This window comes from Diadema setosum, chromosome 21 (genome assembly GCF_964275005.1).
Source record: "Diadema setosum chromosome 21, eeDiaSeto1, whole genome shotgun sequence".
Classification (NCBI taxonomy): Eukaryota; Metazoa; Echinodermata; class Echinoidea; order Diadematoida; family Diadematidae; genus Diadema; species Diadema setosum.
The window spans coordinates 4,244,890-4,271,466 of NC_092705.1; the positions used below are offsets into that span (position 1 = coordinate 4,244,890).

At 37.4% G+C, this 26,577-nt stretch overlaps 1 protein-coding gene across 1 annotated transcript; it reads left to right on the forward strand.

Moving 5' to 3' along the window:
• Positions 1-429: 429 nt before the first annotated feature.
• Positions 430-26,089, forward strand: LOC140244820 (ADP-ribosyl cyclase/cyclic ADP-ribose hydrolase 2-like). The gene is made up of 7 exons (XM_072324434.1): positions 430-734; positions 7,039-7,168; positions 8,289-8,507; positions 11,178-11,254; positions 13,485-13,577; positions 15,142-15,228; positions 25,948-26,089. The coding sequence occupies exons 1-7, from the start codon at positions 430-432 to the stop codon at positions 26,087-26,089; spliced, it is 1,053 nt and encodes a 350-aa protein (XP_072180535.1).
• Positions 26,090-26,577: the final 488 nt, after the last annotated feature.

Below are 26,577 nucleotides of genomic sequence, written 5' to 3' on the forward strand. Positions count from 1 at the left end.
CCCAAACAGTTCTGCGCGAAGTTTGCCTCCAGCCTAGATACTGGTAGTTTGACGTGAGTGACATCATTAGTCCGATGTCAGTGTTCCTTTCGAGGATATAATGTTGAAGTCTCAATTTGACAGATTATTCTGTCGTCTGATTCCAGACAACTCTGCCTCCCTTGCAGTGAGGTCGACTGAACTGTGCAATCTCTTGACGTTTCCCAGCTGATTGGGAGAGAGAAGAGGAAAGTCGAGTCGATTCAGAAGGTGGACGTTTAAGATAGAAAGAAGAGGGACTATATCACTCTGGTACTGTCTCCTTTTGATCAACTATGCTAACGTAACTCATCTTCTTTTTCTTCTCCTCCCGTTACTGGCGAAACGGGCAGACGTAAACCGGCGTAAGTGTTTGAAGTACATGTGTATCTTGCAATATATACGCTCAAAATGTTTCCGAGCTACAGACGCCAAGGCGAGACTCTCTGCAGTATTGTCGTCTTATTTCTCGTCGAAACGAGTCTATTTGAGGTGACCCTGACAGAAGGCCACGCTCTCGGTAGTCTTCGAGATTGGCCATCGAAAATCCGAAGTCGCGAACGACGAGCGGACGACGTCAACGTTACGTCGTCGTCCGCCACTACGACGGAGGCTGCAGTAACGTACGGCGACGGAACGACGGCCAATCTGCGAGATATCTTCCTTGGAAGGTGCTTTGAATATCGATGCAAGTACTGCGACGAAGACAATCAAAAGTAAGGACGATAATAATACGACTTCTTCTTTTTTACTTTATAGTCAACATCTGTTCTTTCTCTTGTTGTGAATGTTAGTATTTTTTTAACTTTATTATAATGTGTTGTTTCATATATGATGTAAATTGATATACGGACTCATTGTAAAATAGCCCTGAGGTTGATAGTAATATATATATATATATATATATATATATATATATATATATATATATATACATACAAAACCGTATTGAAATATATACATTAAAAAAGTGATTACGTATGTGCAAAGCCCTTTAACGCTAAAAAACAAAAAACAAAAAAAAAACGGTCAAATGGAAATCAACAATCGTGAGGGAATACAATGGAATATGAACGAGATGATGGCGTCGACAGAGAGAGAGAACAATCATGGTGTATTGCAACTGATAGACAAATTGCCCTACATCGACGTAAATAAGCACCGAATCCGAAAAAAATCATGGGCGTACATACTCGAGCAGGATTCGAACCTACGACCTCCTGATCACCGGACAGTTGCAATGAAAACATCTCGACGGAAGAATGTCATGAATTTGAATAATCATTGTGTAGTATTCAAACAAGGCAAAGTGATGAACATACGTGTTCAATCATAATTATTTCCCTAACTTTGAAATCAAAAGATAAGAGTTTCATGTGAGTTGAAGATCCAGGGGAGAGGTAAAGTTATACTGCATCAACTTCTAAGAACAAATTCACAGCCCCTTGATGTGTTATGTCCTACTCTGGCAAAGTGAAGTAACAATTGTTCTTCATCCACAATGACGTCACAGCAATGATCATGACGTCTAATACTGAGTAGGATGAGTGTTTCTGCTCAAATTTCTAGCACTTCCCAAGTCTATATAACATCGTGACTTGTTCTTGATCTCATCATCCCGACGCCAGGATTGTAATCAGTATGTGTTTTATTTAAAAATCATGACAGCGACAACAAGAATCAAGCAGACACGACTTCTATTACCGGAATTACTGGTCGGAAATGAGGCAACCACCAATATTTTATTAGACGAAACTTTATTCGGAGCAATGGAGGTCTGTCAGGCTTTGCGGTGGCCATAATTATATGGTGATACAACGAAAGTTTGGAAATTGACTATATTTTACAAGCATGATGTAAACGCATACGATTTTTGGAATAATCGTGCTTATATCCATATATCATGGATCATAAAGAAAAAAAAAACCCGCCTTTTTAAGGAGGTTCTTGGTGTTATGAATTGACAAGAATGTTGCAATACTGCAAGTGGTAAACAAATCAACTTGATGTGAGAAAATTGTAACATTTGTAATCATTTAGTTGCGTACAGAAAAAAAAAAACCCAAAATTATCCAAAGTGATGAAATAAGCAATAAGATAGCGACGCCATTAATGTGTACATAGCACGATATACTGTAACAAGTAAGATTCACAAATAGTTTTGTGGAAATGAAATTAAGCAAAACATAAAGCTGTATAGTATGGTCAAATGAAAACAGGAGTCATCAAAGTATAAATATGTAGCAGAAGGAAGTATAGTAGGCCTTATAGAAATGGTATCAACAACATGTTTTCAAAGCGGCAAGAATGAAGCAGTTAGAAACGAGGGTATGGATCCCCACAGCTGTCAGAAGAGAGTCGCTGTCCTCAATGTCACATGACTGTCACGTGACTGTGATGCTCGTTGTGAATACCCCTCTCTTCCCTCTCCCCTCCCCCTCCCCCCCCCCCCCCCGTCCATAATGTACGAACATGAACCCAATGTCCTCGCTCTGACTGACAAACAAAAAAGTAAAATCGGCAACTGGTGGGCAGCGATGTTGAAATTTGTGTTTATGCTGGCCGACATTTTAGGAGACCGAGAAGGTACGGGGGAATAGAGGTGAAAGATTATGATAAACTTAAAGGGATGGTATACAGTGTTGGTGGAGGCGGGGATTAGGCTTTTAACTTTTTTCTTTTAATGAGATACCAAGAAACCACTGTTATGAAATAGTACAGAGCATACAATTCTAAGACGAATTCAAAGTTTATTTGATGAAAATCGGTTTTGGAATGGCTGAGACATCCAAAAACAAAGTAGAATAAAGCGATCATAATAAAAGTGGGTCCCACCTTTTATTAGGATTGCTCTATTTTGTGTATCTCGGCCGTTTCAAAACCAATTTTCATCAAATAAACGTTGAATTCCTCCTATAGAATTACATGCTCTTTCATATTTCATAAGACACTGTAAGAGGTTTCTCATTATCTCACCCAAAAATGTTAGAAACCTGAAGTTAGGTCTCAACCGAAACTCTGCGATCCCTTTAACACACATAAAGACTTATACGCACACACAGCACATGTTTATTTTCCTATAATGATGACCTATATTTAAATCGATAACAAGCTATTAGATTAAGACGCCCTGAAATTGTAATTCAATTAATTCTACAGACACGATAAAAAATCTTACGATTGAATTTTGGTATCATAACAATTAATTAATCGATGTATCAACTTCAAAACCGATTTGAATTTAATGTATTTTCGGAGAAAGTAGCACGAATGTAAGTCAAATTGTCATGCAGATACATAGAAAAAAGTAAATTCTAAAAAGGAACAGCAAATACAAGTCTAAACAAAGCCACTTTTATTTGATAGACGCACTTTAAAAAGAAGTCCTGAAAAAACTTTGTATGTATATAATGATTATATATATATGTGCGCACGCGTGTGTGGTTTATTTTGTTGTTGTTGTTGTTGTTGTTGTTGTTGTTGTTGTTGTTGTTTGTTTGTTTGTTATATTTCGATCAACGTGACATTGATTATTCATCGTTGGAAAAAAACGAAGTAATGCGCTGAAATCTTCTTTGTGAATTGGGGCCCAAATGTGAATTGATCATAATAATGAACCAAAATGGACCCAACCCTTGAATAACAGTCACAACACAACAGCAGCAGGGCAAGCCCTTATATCAGGAATATATTTCGTGGATCTTATGTTGTTTTAACCTGTCTATTTATTTGTTTTAGTCGTGCCATACAATTGTATTGCGAAATGAGAGATTTTGTACACGCATTCGTCATTTTTGTTGCAACAACCTTTTTAACTTACAGGCTATTTTGGCATGAATTCGTAGCAGTTTGCAACTGATGGATCCCATTATATCCGCGCTCATTGTCATTATTATCATTCATAGTCCAGGTGTTTCATGGTTTGGTTGATAGAGCTTTGGACCTAAAATCAAGGGATCTTGGATTCGAATCCTACATAATTATATCATGATTTGGTTAGCTAATTAACTCACTCTGCACACACCTGTGATAGCTTACTGGAAATGATAAGGTCATAATATGGCGTCTGCTATGGGGGGGGGGGGGGGGCATTTCACAAAGCGGTGTGTCAGATTTTTTTTTTTTTTTTTTTTTTTTGCGACAAACTGTTATAAGCTACTGAAACATTCGCATCTGGGATAACTGAGAGGAAATTTGTCCGACAAATTTGTCATACAAAATGCTTCATTATAAGTAATGCCCCCAGGACAACGGCGTAGGATTTCATCTTGGGGGGGGGGGGGGGCGGTTAGTCTGCGAGGGAGCGAAGCGACCGAGCCCGAGCGAGCGGAGCGAGCGAGGGGGGGGGGGGGGGGAGGGTGTGGGAGGGTTGTGTCCCCCCTCCCACGGTAAGAACTATTTGCATTTTGATGTTGTAAATGGTGCAATTTGATGCATGTTTTTGCGCGTTTTATCGACAGTCCCACTTGTTTAAGGTAGCAGTATATTTTGATGTAGATTATTATTGAACAATTTGCCTATAAAATGGTATAATTTAAATACACTTCTTGTATTAATTCTTTTCACTGAATATCATGAACGCGACTGAACCCGAGCGAGCGGAGCGAGCGAGGGGAGAGGGGGGGGGGTGGGAGGGGGGTGTCCCCATCCCACGGTGAGAACTTTTTGCATTTTGATGTTGCAAATGGTGCAATTTCATGCATGTTTTTGCGCGTTTTATCGACGTGAAACAGTCCCACTTGTTTAAGGTAGCAGTACGTGTATATTTTGATGTAGATTATTATTGAACAATTTGCCTATAAATTGGTATAGTTTAAATACACTTCTTGTATTAATTCTTTTCACTGAATATCATGAATGCGACTGAACCCGAGCGAGCGGAGCGAGCGAGTGGGAGGGCTCCCACGGTGAGAACTGTTTGCGTTTTGATGTTGCAAATGGTGCAATTTTATGCATGTTTTTGCGTGTTTTAACGAGTTGAAACAGTCCCACTTGTTTACGGTTGTAGTATATTTTGGTATAGATTATCATTGAACAATTTGCCTACAATATGGTATAATCCAAATACACTTCTTGTATTAATTCTTTTCACTAAATATCATGAACGAGACTGAACCCGAGCGAGCGGAGCGAGCGAGGGGGAGAGGAGGGTGTGGGAGGGGGGTGTCCCCCTCCCACGGTGAGAACTTATTGCATTTTGATGTTGCAAATGGTACAATTTTTTGCATGTTTTTGCGTGTTTTAACGAGTTGAAACAGTCCCACTTGTTTAAGGTTGTAGTATATTTTGATGTAGATTATCATTGAACAATTTGCCTATAAAATGGTATAATTTTAAATACACTTCTTGTATTAATTCTTTTCGCTGAATATCATGAACGCGACTGAACCCGAGCGAGCGGAGCGAGCGAGGAGGAGGGGAGGGTGTGGGAGGGGGTGTCCCCCTCCCACGGTAAAAACTTTTTGCATTTTGATGTTGTAAATGGTACAATTTGATGCATGTTTTTGCGCGTAAATCGACGTGAAACAGTCCCACTTGTTTAAGGTTGCAGTATATTTTGATGTAGGTTATTATTGAACAATTTGTCTATTAAAATGGTGTCATTTAAATAATCGTCTTGTATTAATTCTTACACTGAATATCATGAACCCTGTCTGTTCAGCAATCAAACAGAAAAAGCATGCACACGAGGGTGTAGATAGGGGCATATCCCCTCCCACACGAAAGTGATTTTTGCGTTTTCAGACCTGAAATTCAGCGATCTGGTGCAAATTTTTGGTGCAATACTTTTTCATCGAAGTGTTAAAATCACGGAATTTAGCTCTTATTCCGAATGTGCATTATCTGTGTGTATTTACCATGTCTAGTGAGGTAGAACTTAGGGGAAGGGGATTCCCCCTCCCGCTCGCGGAGCTTTTGCGTTTTTAGAATTGAAATAAAGCTATCTGGGGCACACTTTTTGTGGAAAATTCGGAAATTGTCATTCCCAAAAATGTACCAAGTCTATAGTGGGTAACAAGCAATTAATGGGTGGCAAGATACCTCTCCCATATTCAAGGGAGCTTTTTTTTTTCAGTTTTAAGCTTTTAGAACTGAAATTCAACAATCTGGCACAACATGTCACTTTTGTTGGAATATCTGGAAATTTGTCAATCAGAAGAGAAGTGTAGCAAGTCTGTGGAAGGAGATTCTGTATAATTTTCTGATTGCAGTTTAACGTTTTGGTGCGCACATTTTGTGTCATATTTGGAAAACTGTTTATGTTCAAAGTGTAGCCGCAGTCTACTTCTGTGCATGGCGGGGGGGGGGGGGGGGAGGGGCGGGCGAGCAGGGAGAAGGCGAGGGCGAGTGTTATCTCCATCCTTCCCTTACAATAGAGCTTATGCCTTTTTAAGGTTGAAATTGAGATATCTCGTATACGCATATTTGATGGAATATTTGGGAAATCACACACACACACAAAAATGATTGGGGGGGGGGGGGGGGAGACTGAGGGAGGAAAGGGTCGATTAAAAGGGGAAATTCCCCTTGTACATGAGGGAACTTTGAGTTTTCGGACTATAAGTGACAAGTCTTGTGCACTCAGAATTATTCATATATTTTTTTTTTTGTAAATCTAAAAAGTGTACTAAGTTAGGGAAAGAGACACAGAGGGGGAGGGGCAAAATCTCACACTGCACACTCTCTGCAATCTGCACACTTTGAGTGAAAGTTTCAAAAAAACAAATATGATCTTATTTGATGAAAGGTTGCAAAGGAGACCCGCTTCATGTGTATGCATACAGTATACACGCATTTTTTTTTCCGCCTCCCAAATCCCCGGTCCAAATCTTAGGGGGGTGAACGCCCCCATCGCCCCCCCCCCCCCCCGGCTACGCCAGTGCCCCAGGAGTGCTCCGACGCAAAGGCTATCCATCAAAAGGTTATCATAGATCGTTTCTGCTACGTCAATATCATCATTATACTCATTACGAAAAGCACTGACATCTCATGTATCTACTTTTGACCCATCTCTCGCAGGCCTGATGACTGTCTGGCATTATGGCAAGCTTTCAATCTAAGTTTCGCATACCGTGAGGAATGCTCCACGTCGCCGGAAGATTTCGAGGCGTATGTCAACTTAACCTTTACCCGTCTGCCTCGTCATAAGGTATGGCGAATCTTTCGATTCGACACCTACCAAATCGTCTATCTTTTCTGCCATTACAAGAATCACTTTTATTCAGCTATTTTTTAATCAGTTTTATTATTGCTGTTATTATTGTTGTTATTATCATCATTATTTCTATTTATGTCATTATCCTTGTTATAATCTGGTATGACTTTCATCATTAGGAGTCATCTGCATGTTGATTATCATAATACGTGTTGATATTCATCACTTTTTACACGGCTGTCATAAGTTTTCATCGGTTGTATAAACTATCATCGTAGCATTCATCCATCATTATCGTCAGCATATATAGCTGCTACATGTATAAGGCGAGTATCGAATTTTGAAATAACATCCCCCTACATGTATATTGCGCAAAAGATCGACTCAGATTCTAACCATTGTTAAACAGACATTTCTGGTAAACGTTCTTAAAATCCGTGAGGTACCGTCTTTTTTTCCCCTTCATGCAGTCAAGAAATAAAGCGATGAGAACATAGTGTAGTTGGTTAACACATTTCCTTAGTATAATAATATTAAATATTTAATGATTTTCTCAAGACCTATATTGCGATTGTTTAATTTGTTTGAAGAGTGAATAGCTCAATGATTATTGTCTGTGCCATAACTTTGTTATCTATAGTTTGTACTTCCTCTGTACTTTGAAACAAGTACTGTTTACAATATTCCTTTATATGTTATAAGTATCATAGCAATGCTCTAATAGTATAACTTACATGATTTAGATTAATTTTGTTTATTATAATTATGTTGTCTGTATACCGGTGTTTGTTTGTTTGTTTGTTTGTTTGTTTGTTTGTTTTTTTAAGTGATCAACGTCTGACGGGCTCAGCTAACATAGCTATACTTACTTTCTGTCACCATCGCAATGTGTGTTTATTGTTTTCTCATTATATAAATTCCTACACAATATATTTTGATTACTTTTGACTTGTGGCCCTACTTCCTTCCAATTAATAAACAATGTGAATTTAGAAATATATTATGTACATCGTACAATGCACGGTATACTTTTCGATTGTTGGAAAATAGATAATAAAGAACTATTTTTCATTGAAAAAGAAGTGAAAGTTCGGATATATTTCCGAATTTACAGACACTCTTCTACTCAGGAATGTACAGCATTGCCAACACTATGAGTTCTCTCTCTGAGGAGCATGTCAACATCGAGCGGACCTTACTGGGCCGACTGGTTGACGCGATGACTTTCTGCAGTCAGCCCCACGCTCCTGGTATCAATTACGACAGGTGCCCCGTGTTCAACAGCTGTACTCACGAGACTCAAGCTTCATTCTGGGCGAAATCGTCACAGCGGGTATGACTTGAGCGTATCATTTGAACGTTTCTTTGTTATTGTTTAATCTTCCTTGTAAAATACCACACAAGAGAGAGAGAGAGAGAGAGAGAGAAAGATCATTGGTGTGGTGTTGCATTAGTCGCAGGTTGGTGAACTTCCAAAGTACATAGCTTTGGCCAGCAGCATAAATACGATTATTAGTAGTCATCTTGCACGTATTGTTATAAGTATTGGCTAAATTCATCTTATGCAATGCCATTCGATATCATCATTTCCTGAAGGAAACTACGTACGTATGATTACGAAGAAATGACATTTGGATTGACCAGGCTCCCAATAGATGACATTAATAGCGTATAGACCTAGGCCTACATGCATTTTAAAGAATCATTCAGAAATAGCAACACTGGAAATATCTAATAATTATAAAGTATACATGGATACATACACACATTTTGTATATTAATCGAAATTCATCGAAGTCTGAAGAGACGCTTTTGTCTTTGGTTCACTTGAAACAATAGCAATTTCACACACTGAATTCTCCGGGACTGGCACTTCCATGCATGAAAGTCATTTCAACTGTTGCTGTTTTTATCGCATCTAGAAAACAAATACTTGAAAATTAGCACTCCAACGCTAACGATTAAGTTGTTATCATGGCAGTTAGAATTTACCACAGTAAATCTGAAGATAGAGTTCTGTTTGATGTTAACATTAATGGGAGAAGCATATACGCATACAACATACGACCTCCTGTCAAAAGTCAGTTTAAGGTATTATTTTTGTATTTCGCTTAGGATATTTTTGAATAAAAATAATGAAAACAACGTGAATCGAGGTGGAACTGGAAGGTTTAAGGGCTATACTCTTCTGACGAAACAAAACGATGAGCGCTATACATGCAGCGGAGTTCTCACAACGACAACGTTATAGCTGAAGTTATTGTGTAGTAAAGAAACCAGCTCTAGCCGAGGAGAAAGTCAAATGAACAGATGACAGTTCATTTACCAGAAGTGACGATCTTGACAGATGGGGGATGTAACAGCCGGTCGTTGTTCCTCCGAAGGACGTCTTTCCAGTATTTGAGAACATTAAGTATTTTGCAATTCCTGAACTTTAAGAGCATTTCCACACCATGTTCAAAATGGCTTTAATATGTATAGACGAAAATGAAACAAAGAAACTGGTTAAAAAAAGTATTACATTTTCTTCGAAACAGTGATAAAAATTCATAACCACATGTCATGCAAATTATGTATGAGGTGGGGGTAACGACAACAGGCGGCTTCACATCTTTGCCATTGATATACACATACATTTTAATTGAATTTCCTTTTTCTTTCGTTAAAAACACGATAAAATATAAATAGTATATGAATAAATAATAAAATTGAGTGTGTGTGTTGTTCTGCGTTTCAATAGTAGCTTTGCTAAAAAAAAAGTAATGTAAATGTTGGATAGATAACAATATAAAAAATCAAAAATTAAAATATAAATAATAGACTGAATGAAAATTTTCCAAGTTGATATCATAACACTAGTTATTTTGAATGATTCGTGCAAATATTAAGTAGGCCTACATGGACATGGATTTCCAAAGCTTTCTTATTTCATTTCTGATTTTGAAGAAACTTCTACCATTCTTTTCATCGTTTGGTCTTTTGTTATTGTAATTATTATAGTCAACCTGGATGTGATCTAGAATTGCACTTTAAGTACATTCTATCTCCACGTTAAAGAGCTTGTGGCGGTTAACATATACTGACTAACGTAATGTTGATACAAAAGGTACAAACTCACATAACAGTTAAAATGGGATTTACTCACACAAGAGGTCCGGCCTTTAACACATGAAATCCTCTTCAGATGTCTTTAGGAATACCAAAAGGATAGGAAGTATAAAGAAAAAAAATGACCAGAAATAAGATTGTGGGGAAAATACCTAGGAAAGGAAAGGAGGACAAGAAAGAGAAGACGAAAAAGAAGAAAAACTCGTTGAAGATAATGGAAATGACGACGAGAATGATACAGATGGTGAGGGAAAAAAAAAAAGATGAGGCCAAGGGAAGGGCAAGGATGATGCGGAATAGGTGAAAAAACAAAATCCAAGGAATGGAGCTAAGGCATTAAACGAGCCTCTAATAAGAACCAGTCTGACAGAATGAACTTTCCTGACTGCAACGGATCGATCGAGCTGAAAAAGGGGCGTCGTCGGATCACAATGACTACCGATGAACACGCAGTTTGGAATAAACGCCTTTAGCGCTGCAATAAGTATTGCGCTCCTTTTTAAAATAATACTGCCTTTACTAATGTCAATACGATGAATGATTTTTTTTTTTTCAGGAAAACCATACCATTTACATTGACTTTACCTGATTTTTATCTTGGTATATGTTTTTTTCTGACGTTCCGCACGACGTACTACATTGAGGATGCTAAATTCAAACAAAGAGGGTTGACGTTTTAAGGTATACTCAGTTGATGAACACCAAAGTGCTGTATCCTTATCTAGGTATAATGATTATTTGCAGGATATTTCTCGACTATTCAAGTTTCTCCTTCTGCTTGACAGTTAAGTCTGCTGTTATTTGTTTTCATGTCGAGCTTTTTCGTCTTTCATTTATCTGGTTTAAACAATAGATTGAAATTTGTTTGTTTCTTTGTTTTGCTGTGCTGCTACAGTTTGCCGGCGAATCCAGCGGTGACGTCAAAGTGGTACTAAATGGGAGTCGAATCGATGGCGCATACAGGGAAACTAGGTAAGCGCAATGAAGACGTAAGTTACTGTTCTGCTTAACAGATGCTTGTAGACAGATTTGTAAAAAGAATAGTAAATAATGATTTCACATTGTGCACGTATTTATGAACACAAACAATTGTCATCGCTGGTAAGTTAACAGCTGGAAAGTTTATTCACTTTAGTTAATTCTGAAGACAATTTCGATGTCTAAGTTAGGCCTGTCCTTCGCTTTATAAGGGTACAAAAAAAGGTGGATCATCTTGATGGTCCGGGAAGCTCAAGAGATGCTCCCTCTCAGGGTTCCCTCCCCCTCCTATAGGACTGTCGAAATTTGGACATTTGGAAAGCCATATAGAATGATTTCATAATGTCGATCTATATACATCAATCACTTTTTGTTTAATGCTTTCTTTTCTCCGTCATCTTCTCTCTCAATACGCAACCACACGTACTCCAGAGAGCTAAAAGTACACTAATCCACGAAATCTAATAGAAAGAACACCAACCTGATTTGTCATAGCTTTTCTATCTATTATATAAACTCTTTGTTTTACGGTTTTGAACTTTAGTTCGTTTGTTATGCACTGTTTTGTTTTATTTTTATCGTACACAAAGGTTATGTTCTCAGCATGAGGCCATGGAAATTAAAATTTTGTACTCTAATTTGAACATAGTGATAATAATACAGAAACTGATATGTATAATCAAAATTAATTGAATAAAATCTATCCACAGAGAATATTGTTTTCTTTACCTAAGTGAGATAAAAATGTTAATATAAACAATAAAAAAATTGTCAGAAAATTCTACATTATTGCACATTTGTGTCTTTGTTATAAACATATATATCCTAAGAGTTGCATAGTTATTATGACGTGTGAAGCATGACAGCGTGAGATTATTGTTGATTATTTTCATCGAAGAAGAAAACACATCACATTGAGTTACACTGACTTAAAGGACAAGTAGGTCATCCTATCTCACTACGTGTACTCACCCTTAAAGAGTCTGTTGAAAAACATCCGGGTGATTAATGCTCGCAGAGTGCAAACTATATCGCCAAAATATGCCTGTTACCCGATAGGCCTTGAGCACTGTCGTGAAAAGATTTTCCGGATTATCCGGGTGCCACTAGAAAATTGTGTTTTTTGAACGATCCTTGTGATTGTTTAGGTGTGTGTGAGGGGGGGGGGGAGAGAACTTTTTTTTGTATCGAATTAATGCCATACAAATTCAAAATCCTACATTCACATAACTGCAGCGGATATACATGCCGTTATCATGTTTTTATTCACTATGGAAATCTATCATACTTTATACGACATCCTTGCTGTTTCGTGTGTTGATGCTGTTGTAATTCAGTCATACATTCATATCCCTTTTGTTATTATTAAAAAAAAAAACACGCATGAAGCATTCCTGTAGACAGTCAACTCATGTAAATGCTGGCAAACGAAAAATCTGAAATTATATGTGATTTACGTCACTTTTTAGTCGTTTGCTACCTTCGTGATTATATTGCCGAAGTTGATTCTTAATTAATTCAGACGCAAATTATATATTAATATCAAGACAGTATTATCATTACCATTATTATTGCTATTATTATTATTATTATTATTATTATTATCATCATTATTATTATTAGCACTACTACTACTACTATCTAGCATAATACCACAGAATTTCAAATTTTGTGATAACATTACAATTTGAGCACTAGATTGAAAATTCAACTTTTGTTTAACTTTATTTTTAATTTCCATGGAATATAAAGGAGAAAAAGTAGAATGCATTAACAGAACATATTTGTAATGATTTCAACAACGAAAATTGACTATGCATGTGATCATGCTTGAGTAACAACGTGATTGCATTTTTAAAGGTATATTACATATGCATAGTACAAGGATGGAAGCTGAAATGAAGGATCCCACTCAAAAGCAAAGCTTGTACGGTATGGGACCCTCATAGATATAGATTGCTGTTCATCTAACTTCTATGCACTTTACAAAAAATCCGGGTCAGAACCCTGGGTAAAAAAAAAAATTAATGGTCTGAATGCGGTCATATATCTGACCCCATTTCTTATCATTTCTGACCTTTACAAATAGTTGTTTTGTGTTTTCTGTCTTGTAGTACTGAATTACTTTCATGCACTTGTCTTAATCATTATAATTAATCATAATGAGGACTTGATGCTTGGTATACATTTACTTTTGTGTGTGTGTGTGTGTGTCATTATTCAGTTTTTTCCGCTCCAAAGAAGTGAAGAACTTGGATCCGGCAAAGGTATCCTCACTAACGGCATACGTTGTTCATAACTTGGATGGCACGATCACGTGAGTTGGCTGACAGACCGGATCGAATCTTATTATTCAATTTGGTTTACAAATCGAATACAGTTTTATCTGTAATCTTTTGACTTTAAATGTCATGTCTTGCATTTTGTATATGTTTTACCCTTCAGCAAGGCCCTCATTGATAGCAGTTCTTAACTGACGAGGCTACCCTGATTAAGTAAAACAGGAAATAGATAAATAAATATAAATAAATAAATAAATAAATAAATAAATAAACAAATAAACAATCAAAGAACTTTAGTTAACTCTGAGCAGAGTGTTACTCTAAAGCTTGACCAAGAGTATTATTACACGTCTTAGGCCTAATGTTATAAGAGGATAATTTCGATTTCATCACGAAATTTTTCAATTCAAGTCATATTAAATTTGATTCAAAATTTATTTCATTTTTCAACAGAACACAATTTCACAAAGTAGATATAGTTGAGATGACTGTACACTGACGTCAGTTTGCAGAATATCAGTGTTTTGACAGAGATGTGCTTGCCCTTTGTAATAAAAGGCAAGGTTGAAACACGTTCATCAAAAATTAAAGGGAGCCACCAAAATCTGTGCTTGTGAATGCGCGGGTCCCTAAAAGAAAATCCAAATGAATGAATGAAAAATAAATTTACATGTAGATAATAAAGAAAGATAAAGCCCACAACTGAAGACAACAAGATAATTAAGGACAGGACATTGGACATTTGTTATTAACATGTGGCATAGACATTGACGGGACAATAGACACTAGAGGACATGAGAAAGAGACAGGGGACAACAAGTAAAGACAAAGCTAATTATTATAAGAGAGAGAGAGAGAGAGAGAGAGTTTAGTAAGAAGATAAGGAAAGGAATCGGAATTTTTATTCAACTGAATTTGTATTGACCCCTATTCTTCGCTGGGAGTATCAGAGCCTCTGTGTGTAAATGTAAATGTATAAACTAGTCATCAAAGGCAAACTAACAAAGGAATAATGTACTTTTGTTTTCTTCAGACAGAGTATGATCATTGATTTTACAGGAGATGTCTTCATAGTGATTATTTAATACTACAATATACTGTGAGGAGAAGACTGCACCTTGAAAAGAAGACGCATACCCACTTAAAGTGAACGCACGTGTGTTGTGTTCTTACGTAATCATGAGGGTATACATGATCACATCATATACACACACACACATATTATGATACGTATAGGCCAATAATGTATCATGACCCTGTAAACAACGTATGTATTTCAATGACCGTAATTCAATGACTTATTTGTTGCGACACATCATTTTTTTTTTTGTATTTGTTTTTATGTTAGCAGAATTTGTCAAGAAAATGACACCCCTTTCAGTAACTCATGCATTTTTGTCATTGTCGGAGGAAAACTGACGCATCGGATATGTCAAAACTTTATTGACGATCACGAGTGCTTTATGATTTGATATTCAGGTTGCATGTGAACAGTCACATCAGAGTGTTTAACTTTTCCGACGATCAATGCTACAGCATGGGTATTTTCGATTTTGACGCTCGTTTGTCTCGGTCTTGTATTTTAATAATTCATCGCAGTGAGAGCTGTGTAAATGGATCTCTGCTGACCCTGAAGCAACATATAGAGGAGAAAGGAATACAATTCCATTGCATCGACAATCCGAGGTATGTATCTCACTCTCTAAAAAATAAGAATAAAATAAAAAAAAATGAGTGAAAATATTTACTCTTGAAGGAGTGAATACAAAAAAGAGTGAATGTAGAGTGAAATTGGAGTGGATTTTGAGTGAAAAAGTTCATTTTCACTCATTTTGGAGTGACCTCTGGGATCACTCGAAGATTTTGGAGTGATCCCTGAGGTCACTCTAAAAAGAGTGAAAATGAACTTTTTCACTCAAAATTCACTCCAATTTCATTCTACATTCACTCTTTTTTGTATTCACTCCTTCAAGAGTGAATATTTTCACTCATTTTTTTTTAGAGAGATGCATCTAGTCCCCCTATATCATATCCTCTCCTCCCATCTCTCCCTTTCATGATGCGGAGTGTCAGTTTTAGTTATCGTTGCGATCGGTAGGTCCTATATAACTCTCTTATTGTTATATGTGTCTCACTGTGATGTGATTTTTTTTTTTCCAGGGGCCTAAGTAATACAAGCTGTGCCTTTTTATCTAGCTGCCCCATTTTAATTTTTACGACTACTATTACCATTCATTTTGTTGCAGATGATTTTATAAGTATATTTGTTTCGATTATTTTTGCACATAAAAATGGACAAAAATGTTATTGTAAAGTGATAAAAGCAGTAATCATTTGTTATTCAATTAATACGGGATTTTTGTGTGTGTGTTTGTGAACACAAAGTGGAAATAAATTCAAATCAATCAATACAACAACAAACAAAAAAATGTCACTCAATTTCTTTACATTTCCTTCTTCTCTTGATCGGATTTAGGATCTTATAGGTAAAACGCAGGAAATATTGGTTCATATTCTTGATATTATAACCGTATGTATGTATGTATTATATAAAATTTTGTAATTTTTATACATGTACCAACATGCATTATGATTTTATAAGATACTGCAGGTTCGATGCAAAACATTACATTTTCAAACTTGTGATGGCAGACCATTCTTACATCAAAGACAAATCACAATACGCTCTAATACACACTCTTAAATCATCCGGGTCACAACTGAACCGGAAAGGGTCCGTTGGGGTCACACCCTGCTCCGGGTCAGAAATGAACAAGGAATGGGGTCAGATATGACCCCATCCAGAGCCATTAATTGGGTCAAGGTGACCCCATTCCGGGTCTTCATGACCAAATTCCAAGTCATTTTTGACCCGGAACGGGGTGTGACCCCAACGGACCCGGTTCCGGGTCAGTTCTGACCCGGATTTTTTATTTTTTTTTTTTATTTTTTTTTAGAGTGCATACTCTTTTCTTATTACCTAAATTCTTTTTTCTTCAAAGGCGAAGTGATCTTTCCATAATCAAGTTCTTCACATCAAACCTTCTTTTTAAACTGTCATCTCTTGTTCTAATGTATAGACATGCTATTGTATTCAACATGGGGTTTAAATATGAATGTTTGATAGTATGCAACAGTTAACATTGCTGAAATAATGTGAATATAGGTGAAATCAATACATATACAAACCGATTACAATATCCTTCAAGATCTACACAATAGAAAACAAAGGTTCAAATTGCACCCTATTTGTCCCTATATAGCAGCACCCTGGGGTGCACATTTGCACCTTTTATTATGCAGGTAGAAAATTAAATCTCTTAAAGGCAGCCGGTCGTCGCAGGCGATTCGCAGCTCAGTAGAAAAGCACGACAAGCTGCTCCTCCCGTTATTGTACCCCCGTACGTACGTACCGAATGCCGAACACGACGCTACGCAGCGCACCAGCGAAAACCAGATGGGGCACGAGCGCCGTGCGAGCTGTCCACTGTAATTTCAACATGGACGCCCGAATACCTGCCGAATGGGGCCGAATGGGTGCATGCACAAAACCGCACAACAGCCATGCGCATGAAAATATCTCCCGGTCCGCAACACAACAAGTAGTGAGAGCTGTCGGGTGTACGTACGTACGTATCTGGCTCCAGTCTCTGTTTATGCACTATGGTGCCAATTTCAGCAATCTAAGCAATAATATTTCAAAATGTCTGAAAATAATATACAGCAATATCATAAATTATTCATTTATTACGTTGTTTAATATTTGGTATTTATAAATATGCTTTGATGAAGAAATATTAAAACTCTAAGCTTCAGGTATAGCAAGTTGCAATGCACATGGCCATATGGCAGGTTGTTATGATCTCATCGTGCAATGTTGTCTGCTGCGTCAGCTGCATGTGTTATACGTACAGCTTACAGTACGTTGGGCCGGATCGTAACATAACAAAGTTGATAGAAAGTCGTCGGTACCGGTATGTCAATATCAATATTGTGTGTGGTATGCGTGTACTGTTTGCAATAAAAAGTGCTGTACTATTTCGGCTTAGCCTTGGCTTTGGTTTAGTAATGAACCCTCACAATGGAGATCAAACAGCCGTCCAACTCGAGGCAACGTATCTACTTGTTTGACGCTATCGACGAGTGGAGAACGCAGAGAGACGTGTTCTTAGCTGGAGGACAAGTAAGAGACCAGAGGGGGAGGCTTCAGCGTCAGCGTGCCGATGAAAAATTTGCTTTCCACTTGCTGGAGTTGCATGAACAGTTTTGCAGGAATTTCTATTTAGAATGTGCAAATTCGTGTTACGACATGCACGGTGGAATTGTGTTGCCACGGCTTACGCCAATCAAGCAACCCCAGCTGGTCAAGTCAACAACTTCAAGGAATCCAGATCCAGATGGTGAAAGTAGAAGTCTACACATGAATCAATGATTGAAGTGGAATGACCTTTTCTAATCTAGTATCAGTAACTTTAGGGCATTTGCGTTTGATCGACAAGTAGGCCTATTTTTCTATGTAAATTCCGTGAAAAACTTCTCTAAGTTCTCATTTATGTCAAATTATGATAACGCCGTAATTGAAATGACATTTGCTGGGTCAGTTTAATGTCATTAGTCCCATTAAATGAGAAGTTTTTTCATATCAATCATGTTATGCAAATTCCCCAAGAATATGATTTAGGATTTGCAAATAAATTTAAAAAAAAATGAATAGATCTATCGCAAGCTCCATCATACATGTAGTCTAACCCAATAGATCTTGTCAGTGATGATCTTGTAGAACTCTAATGTTTAAACAGGGGAATAGGTTCAAAGATGATAGATCTAACAATAATAGATTCTAGTTTAGCTAGGCCCTACTTCGACTTGAAGGTATGTCGGTTGGTGCACGGCCCCCTTCTACCACGGCCACAGTTACTGTGTGCATTGCAACTGTGGCCGTTGGCCCTGCACGGGCACAGTCGCTTCCCCGTCCTGAATTTACACACGCCATGGCAAGTATGGTTGGACCTACTACTAATCGACCGCCTAATGTTTATCTGCTTGATAAGAATATCTAACACTGAAATTCACGTAAAAAAACCGGACCTACGTGATTGAGAAAATCCAGCTCTATCAATGCCGTTTTCGATTCGAAGTTTCAGTGCAAAAATATCGCCGACGAACTTGCGTGGCCTCGTTTCAGCTCCCCGCGGTAAATCGCGTTATTAGGATCGACCGCTGCTTTTGCATTGACAATGCACGCAAACCGAGCTGTATTGAACACCGTGTTGTACGAAGCTTTTTAGAAGCCTTTTAGAAACTTCCATAGACATTACATTGTGCTGTCATTACGATTCGGTGAAAATATTCATTCGAAATTTTGTCCTTGATTAAAACCATTAATGAACAATGAATTATCGCGTTTTCCCACACCATCCTCATCTACATTCAAAGCCAATCCATTTTTATGTGCTTTGCGCGCAGAGAAATGCGTACTAAGTGTTCAGTGCGCGAATTATACGCGGTCGGTTTCAATAAGGGTGGTCGATATGTAGTAGGGCTACCATACAAGACACAGGGTCTCCGACCCAATCGTCCGCGTTCAGAATGGACAACTCGGCGGTAATATCCGCTACCCATGACGATGTGTCATCGTCCATGATGGCCACCCTACCTATATATAATCTGATCTGACGATTACAGTGTAGTTAACGAGTGACGACGATCGACGGTGCGATGAAGAGAAGGCGTACACTGTAGTCGTACGAAGTATTGACCGATTCGGGTTCGTTGAGGGCAGCAGACATTTTACGGCACAGGGCGCAGCCATAGTGGGTGTATCAGCCGACCCCCCCTGCTCTCCCCCACCCCCGGGCAACATGTTTACCACGCACTTGTAACAAAGGTTCGCGCACTAGCAAGCATTCGCGCACTCAGTACGAGACGCCTATTGGCTAAAGCAGTTTTTCATTCTGCGCGCGTGCTAATGTAGGGAGAGGGGTGGGGGAGTGCGGAGGGGGGGGTCGGCTGATACACCCACTATGGCTGCGCCCATGCCAAAAATACACATAGCGCGTCACAGAATCGGTCAATAGGCAGCTAGCTACTATAATATAGCTCATGCGAACATTGCATCACACACAGTACATACAGTATACCATACATTCAATTCACATTACACAAAACGTACTCCCCGCCGCGCTCAGATCAATCAAGCGAGCAAACGAGATACTATAGCGCGATACATTGCTTTAGGGATGTCTTGCGCACACACACATTTCTCTTCGTAGCAACTTCGGAAGCAAGTTTACGGCCCAAAACCACTATTTCGGCGCAATTGGTCAAAAATCGTGTCGCTTATGTTCCTACTCACCTAGGAGAGATAAAAAGCTCTTTCAAAATGCCCCTGTGATTTTATGTGATGCCAAGGGACATATAAACAAAAACTGAAATCATTTCGAAGGCGAAATTATACCACTAATCCATTGGTGGAGGGTCAAGTTCGGCCAACAGGCTTAAAAGTGCATGTCGCCAACGATGATTTTTAATGTTTTCTCAACTTTGTGGGAAAATATGAGTATAAAGAGGAAGCTTATTCACGGTTTCAGAAAAGTGGCTTAAGGTTCTATGAAAACCTAACACAACTTTTTAAACTAACCATTCTTTATCAACAAAATAACTGATGGAAATGTGTCGCCAGATCCGCTGAAACATACGTTACCATCTTTGTACTGCCAACTTGGTTATGCTATTACAGTGAGTACTACACAATTGTATTGTTTTTCTGACCAAAAGGGGTGTAAGTTTATGTTAAAAGATATTTAATCACTCAGCTTCAAAAGACATGCGACTGCTAATCTCGCAAATATAGATTTTAAAAAGGTAGATTTAAGAGAAGTAACATACGTTACCATCTTTGTAAAAAGTATGAAGGTGCATGGCTCTGAATGATTGTTCTAGAGTCGAGACTAATGGAGTAGATTGTCGTCATACCCATGGGTGGCAAAAGATTCATTATTATGTTGCTAACTTATACGATTTAATCCACAAGTGTAACATACGTGATGTAACTTACGTTACCACCAAATGACGGAAAGCTTAATTACACCATTAATTACCACCTAAATGTACATTTCTCGAATCTGTGCCGTCGATTTGAGGTCATGGGATAGCTCAGCAACATCTTTCAATGGCATCTTGAGCATTGGCAGCGCGCAAAATACCTTTACATGATGTGTTGAAAAACTGAGTAAGTATTTGATTGTTGGAAATGTGTTGTTGTTTTTCATAGAATCATGCTTTACTTCTGTTTATTGTGTCTTTATTAAGTCAGTAGATTCCACCGTAAAAATCCAGTTATTGCTTTGCTGTACAGGTTTATTCTTTTGAAATAAATCACTCAATTTATTACGTAACGTATGTTTCAAATTTTGGTAACGTAAGTTTCAAGATGTTGTCATGTTGATAACAGACAATCCACAGAAAAGCCCATTTAATTTGAGACAATTTAATTGTTGCAGTTATGATGTTGATGAGTTTCTCCATCAAAACATATCAAATTCATTTACAGCCGTATGTTCTTGTTTGTTAGGAGGATGCAGTAAAAGGGGACATAATCATAGTATCTTTGAAAAAAAAAATCGTTTGGTGGGGTTGATGTTCAACTTGGCTTTAATGATGTCATATTCCAGGTATAAACAATGAATTTAACATTGTTTTAAGAAAATTCAATGAATAGCTAATAAACTTAGGGATTACGCAGATCTCTACTTCAAAACTATTGGATCAGGTCCCTGCATTAATATAGTAACGTAAGTTTCTAGTTTTGGTAACGTAAGTTTCATCATTTCATGTCATTGAAAAAGGATATTTTAAGGAATGTGCGTGGATAAAAATAACATTTAATTGTTCTAGAACTATAGTTGAGGGAATTCCATAGGGAAATAAGTCTTTTCAATTATATTTATCTTCGGTTATCATAAATCAATATGGTGACTAACTACTACCTGACTATTTTTAACGGAGAAAATTAACTCAAATTTGTGTCGTTATATCGTTGATGATCTCAAAGTGAAGAAAAACACACTTTGAATGAAGAAAAGGTAACAAAAATACATGTGCATTAAAGAAATGTAATTTTAACTATTACTGAGTATACCATCAGAGATTAGGCCTACATGATAATAATGCTAATAATAATTATAGTGATGTATGTTTCAGTAAGATATATGTTTAAGACATCAACATTTTTTGTTCTTCCTTCTCGTTGAAGTTAATGCAGTTGCAATGGGGAAGAGCAGTGCTGAGATTAAAACCCCATAGGGAACGTATAAGCTGCAATCAGATTGGCGAAAAATCATATCTCTAACCAAAGATTCAAGAAAATAAAAACATATACCCGTCGCGTAGTTGACAAAAAAAAAAGAAGCAAAGTCACGCATCTTTTTTTTTATTTACCCTACCAGGGTAACTATAGGGGAGGGGGTTCGAGGTCCCCCGCCCCTTTGCCAGCAGTCAAAATATAAACAAAAGGAAATAAAAAGAAAAAAATGAATCGCAGAATCCTCCTCCCCAGTTTGAAATAAACAAATAAAAAAAAACAAAACATGAAATTGGGCTCGTACTGGCAGCATAGAATTAATCTGAAGCCTTTCTTTATATTTCTTCAATTTTCTTTTCTTTCTGTTTTTTTTTTCTTGCTTGTCAGTCGATGAAACCCGGTAAAAGAAATGAAACAAAAGAAAAAATGGCACGGGAGCTTTTATTTTTCTCCCTGTCAGGTGATTATAACTGGAAGTAGTCGACTTTTCTAACTCTGACCCCATCCCCCACCCCATGAAAATCCTACTTACGGGCCTGCCTGTAATCATTATCAGTACCTTTGTTGTGCATGTATAGCAACTTGTCCTTTCACTTTTCTTTTGAAAGATTCAGAAACATTTTCCATGCAGGAGACAATTTCCAGATACGGCAAGAATTATTAATGCAAGACTTGTTATTCTTGTTATCGTTGTGGATTATACTGCCTTATGCATACAAAACAATGACAATCGAGTACATCATTTCACTAATGACAATTTCATTCATCCTACCCAGTATTGTGCTAATGCAACTATGTAATTTGACGTTATTTCATCGACCTCATTTGCCATAGTCAACTTAGTAAAGTGGTCATTTATTTAATTAACAAAGAGCATTTCTTGGTTCCTTCTGTCCCTATCTCTTGTTTACCGAGTTCAGAAATTTCAAATACAAGCAATACGGCGTTATTGTTCATTATGAAACACTTTAATAGAGTAACCATCTCGTTTCTGCCGTTTCTTGTTTCATACAAGTGTTACAAATTTTGTGAATACTATTGTATTGCAATTGCTATTTTCAAACTGTTCCTGCATAGAATAACTGTTGCGACAGCAAAGTTATGGAGTCTGTAAAGTTATGGATTCGAAACATATCTATCTTTCAAGAGCATGAAGTGACAGCTGAAGATAACAAGTTACAAGACATCAATATGAAGATAACACGTTACAAGACGTCAAGCATACGAAAACTTCCATTATGATAAAATTGAAGTGAAACCTACGTTACCCACCACTCATTTTATATTACACGTACATCATGACAATATTTTCGTCCGTGCAGGCACGTGAAAGCATGTTCCCAACTCTTATCATTTCAATGCCATAAATTCATAAGTATGAAGCCAATCGTCTTCAAAATATCAGCAGTAACGGATTAATGTTCTACTCCAGAGTTGGATACGCGGACATGTGATAAAGTCTTGCAGTTTTACAATTATTTCAATTGTAATTTTTGAGAATTGTATCACCATGATATTGCGACATCTTGTTATAATATACGTTCACTTAGAGTTGACGAGAAATTAATGTAAGAATATATACCAAAACCAAAAAGAAAAAGTACCAAAATCAGTTGCACAATGTAGTAGTATTATCTTTGTAACTTACGTTACATTAACGTGAAACATACGTTACGTGGAATCTGACGAATATATTTTTGCGCAAATAGATTCACATGTTTCATCAATGATACTCAAGAATTGGTTGGCAATTTGGGACTGATAAATGTTGAAAATATATTCTGAAGAAAGTCTGACATCAAATTATCGAGAAAACAAATGAACATTACATGAAATAAGATTTAACAAAATAGGACATGCTGTGTTCAGTATAGCATACAGGTCATTTGCCATCCTTCCCATCTGCAGGCAGCATTTACAAACATGGCAGCCGATGGTATACTTCACATCTGACGCATAATTATCTCAATCAAAGACTGTAGTCACCAATTTTAAAGCATTTGAAATAAAATGACATGGGTAACGTATGTTACATGATGAAATCTACGCCCTATAAAAGAAATTATCACACCACAAAAATAAAGCAAGATTGTGTGTTCATATTTTTCAACTACAAACTTGAATATTTGTGTCATGGATTGGTATAAAAATGAAACCTATTCTAAAAACTTTAATTTTCTCGTTTTGCGATTGTCCAATTGTGCCGAAATAGTGGTTTTGGGCCTTACGTGCTGCCGCCCGCGGCTGAAATATGTCCATGTATCCTCGCGACTGGGTGTCTTTAATATCTATATTCGTACCTACAAAGATGCAGACATATCCGTCAGAGTGCAAGTTTGATCTTACGAGTAAAACCTTGGTACTCGTCGTCCAAATTTTCAATTCATAATGTATTAATGTTTTTGGTGCATGTTTGCACCCTTGATTAGCAAAAAAAAAAAAAAAAAGATATGAGGGCGCAAATCCGCACCCCTGCAGGTTCAAATTTCAGCGTATTGCACCTCTAAGGGTGCAAAATGCTTATGGGTTGCAAAGTTGCACCCTATAGGGTGGTTGTATACCGACAATTTGGGGGGTTCAAATTTGAACCCGTATTTCTTAGTGTGTATAGTGTTTTAATAATAAATACCGCCATTGCCCTTTATGTACACGTCTTTTGTGATTTTGATTGAAAGTTTTTATTGTTTTTTTTTTTTTTAAGTAGGCCTATATACGAAATCATTGATGCTCTCTGTAAATGCAGTGAGCGGGATATGTCCTCGTACTCCAACCATTTCACTTGACTGATATTCTGCTGTAGATTTTTCTATACCAGCAGATTTATTCATTACCTTGTCGAGGCGAAACCCATCAGTGATTGAGATGTAGGCATAACATACGTGTATGTACTACACTCTTTTCCCAGGGTCCTATACTATAGTGATTTATTTTACGAGTCTTTCAAGTGACTTGCAAAAATTATTTAAACTTTTGACCTTTGACCTCCGTGCTCATTTCGTCATTATTGATGCCTTGTGCCAGGATTGCTGCACTGACATTGTAGCATTACACACAATATCAAAACTGCCAGCACTTAAAAGTATATAAACAGACTTTATTATGTCATACAGCAATTGACAATGAGAGTCACAACATTTGTGTCATGCAATTACAATTGTACTCCGAAGCGGTAGGGCTTGATGAACATTCAGCAAGAAAGCGTATTATATAGGCCTCAAATTTTCACATTAAACTCAAACAGGCTTTTCCAATGGAAGTAATAATTGTCCAGATTAGTTTATGTCTTTCCAGTTCTACCAAACTGCGTTCCAATTGACCTCCTTGCAACGATTACGTCTGGAAATTATTTTTTACCGAAATTCGAGTTGCGATCAACTTGGCCTTTACCTTTTACCCTGTCACTTTATTGTGGACATATACTTCTCTCTCCTCCCTTATACAATGCCACCGGACATCCATGCATAAAGTTATGCTTTTAAGCCTTTGAACTTTGAACTTTTTATCTCGAGGGTCTGTTCTTTTCTCTTCTTTTTATATTTGTAAACTAGTGCATAATCAGCGCGTCTTAACACCTCATAATGCATTATACACGCTATTTTTTGAAGTTTTTCTTTATTATTATTATCGAGATCTATACATGTCTTTAGGCGGGAGTTGATACGAACAGTATACAGACAATCCCAGAACGATACCTCCGTCACCTTTTAATGGTACATAATTATTGAATACTGACTTTTTCACTCAACAGCGTGTCACGAAGAAGAAAAAAAATACTTGAGAAAATTTATTTCTTTTTTTTTTATGCTATACGTAATAAAGAATTTCATTAATTGTTCGATTTAAACTTATCGCATGTCACCAGTCTCTTCACCTTATCACACATGCATGCATGAAATACGTTCTACTTCCTCGAATAAAACACGATACTTTCACGCATCAGTTTAAAAACGTCTGTCAAACGTTCATATTCCATGTAGGCCTATAATTCAATACACAACAATGTCAGAGCTCATACTTATACTTCTTGGATCCGTCTTTTTATCATTTCTGATCCATATTGCTCTATACTTTCTCTCTCTCCCTGTCGATCTCTATATCTCCAGTATCACGCGGTATATCCAGTGCAGCTCTGACCCGGGTCACTCCACCTGTACCTCCTGCTCGGGGTCAGGGGGCGTGGTGACCACAGTGACGTGGACCATTTTGTTCATCACGTGTCTATTCCAGAGGTTTCTAATAGCATGAGGGCTCGTCTTTGACAGGATATTTCATGAACAATCTTTCAACAGAGGCTCTAAGTATTGCTTGAAGGACAAGTTCGCATTAATAGATACGTGATTGAGAGAATGCAGTATTATTAGTAGAACACGTCAGTGAAGGCTTGAGGAAAAGTTATATAAATTTTTGAAGTTTCATAGGGGCAACCATGGCTGCACAAGAAGACTATACTACAGCTTGTGATGCCGCGTGCGTGGAACGATATAAAGAAATTGATAAAGAAAATTCAACATGATTAATTTCGCTTTTCTCTCATAATAAAAGGGCACTTTCGGAAGTCGCGGGAATAATATTACTCTTAACAGACGTCACTATAAACAGATAAATCAAGGGAATGTGTACTTTTTTTTCAAAAATTGAAATTTTATGGAACTCTCTTGTTTTGCTTCATTCTACGCATGTGACTCCACAGACTGTTATAGTCTTCTCATCAAGCGGTGACTGCACTGAAACTT

What these genes read in the sequence shown, in the direction of transcription:
- LOC140244820 (XM_072324434.1), top strand. Translation starts at nt 430, where the DNA reads ATGTTTCCGAGCTACAGACGCCAAGGCGAGACTCTCTGCAGTATTGTC. An exon ending in TGCGACGAAGACAATCAAAA is followed by an intron (nt 735 to 7,038) that starts GTAAGGACGATA and finishes CATCTCTCGCAG; the next exon opens with GCCTGATGACTGTCTGGCAT. An exon ending in CATTGCATCGACAATCCGAG is followed by an intron (nt 15,229 to 25,947) that starts GTATGTATCTCA and finishes CTATATCTCCAG; the next exon opens with TATCACGCGGTATATCCAGT.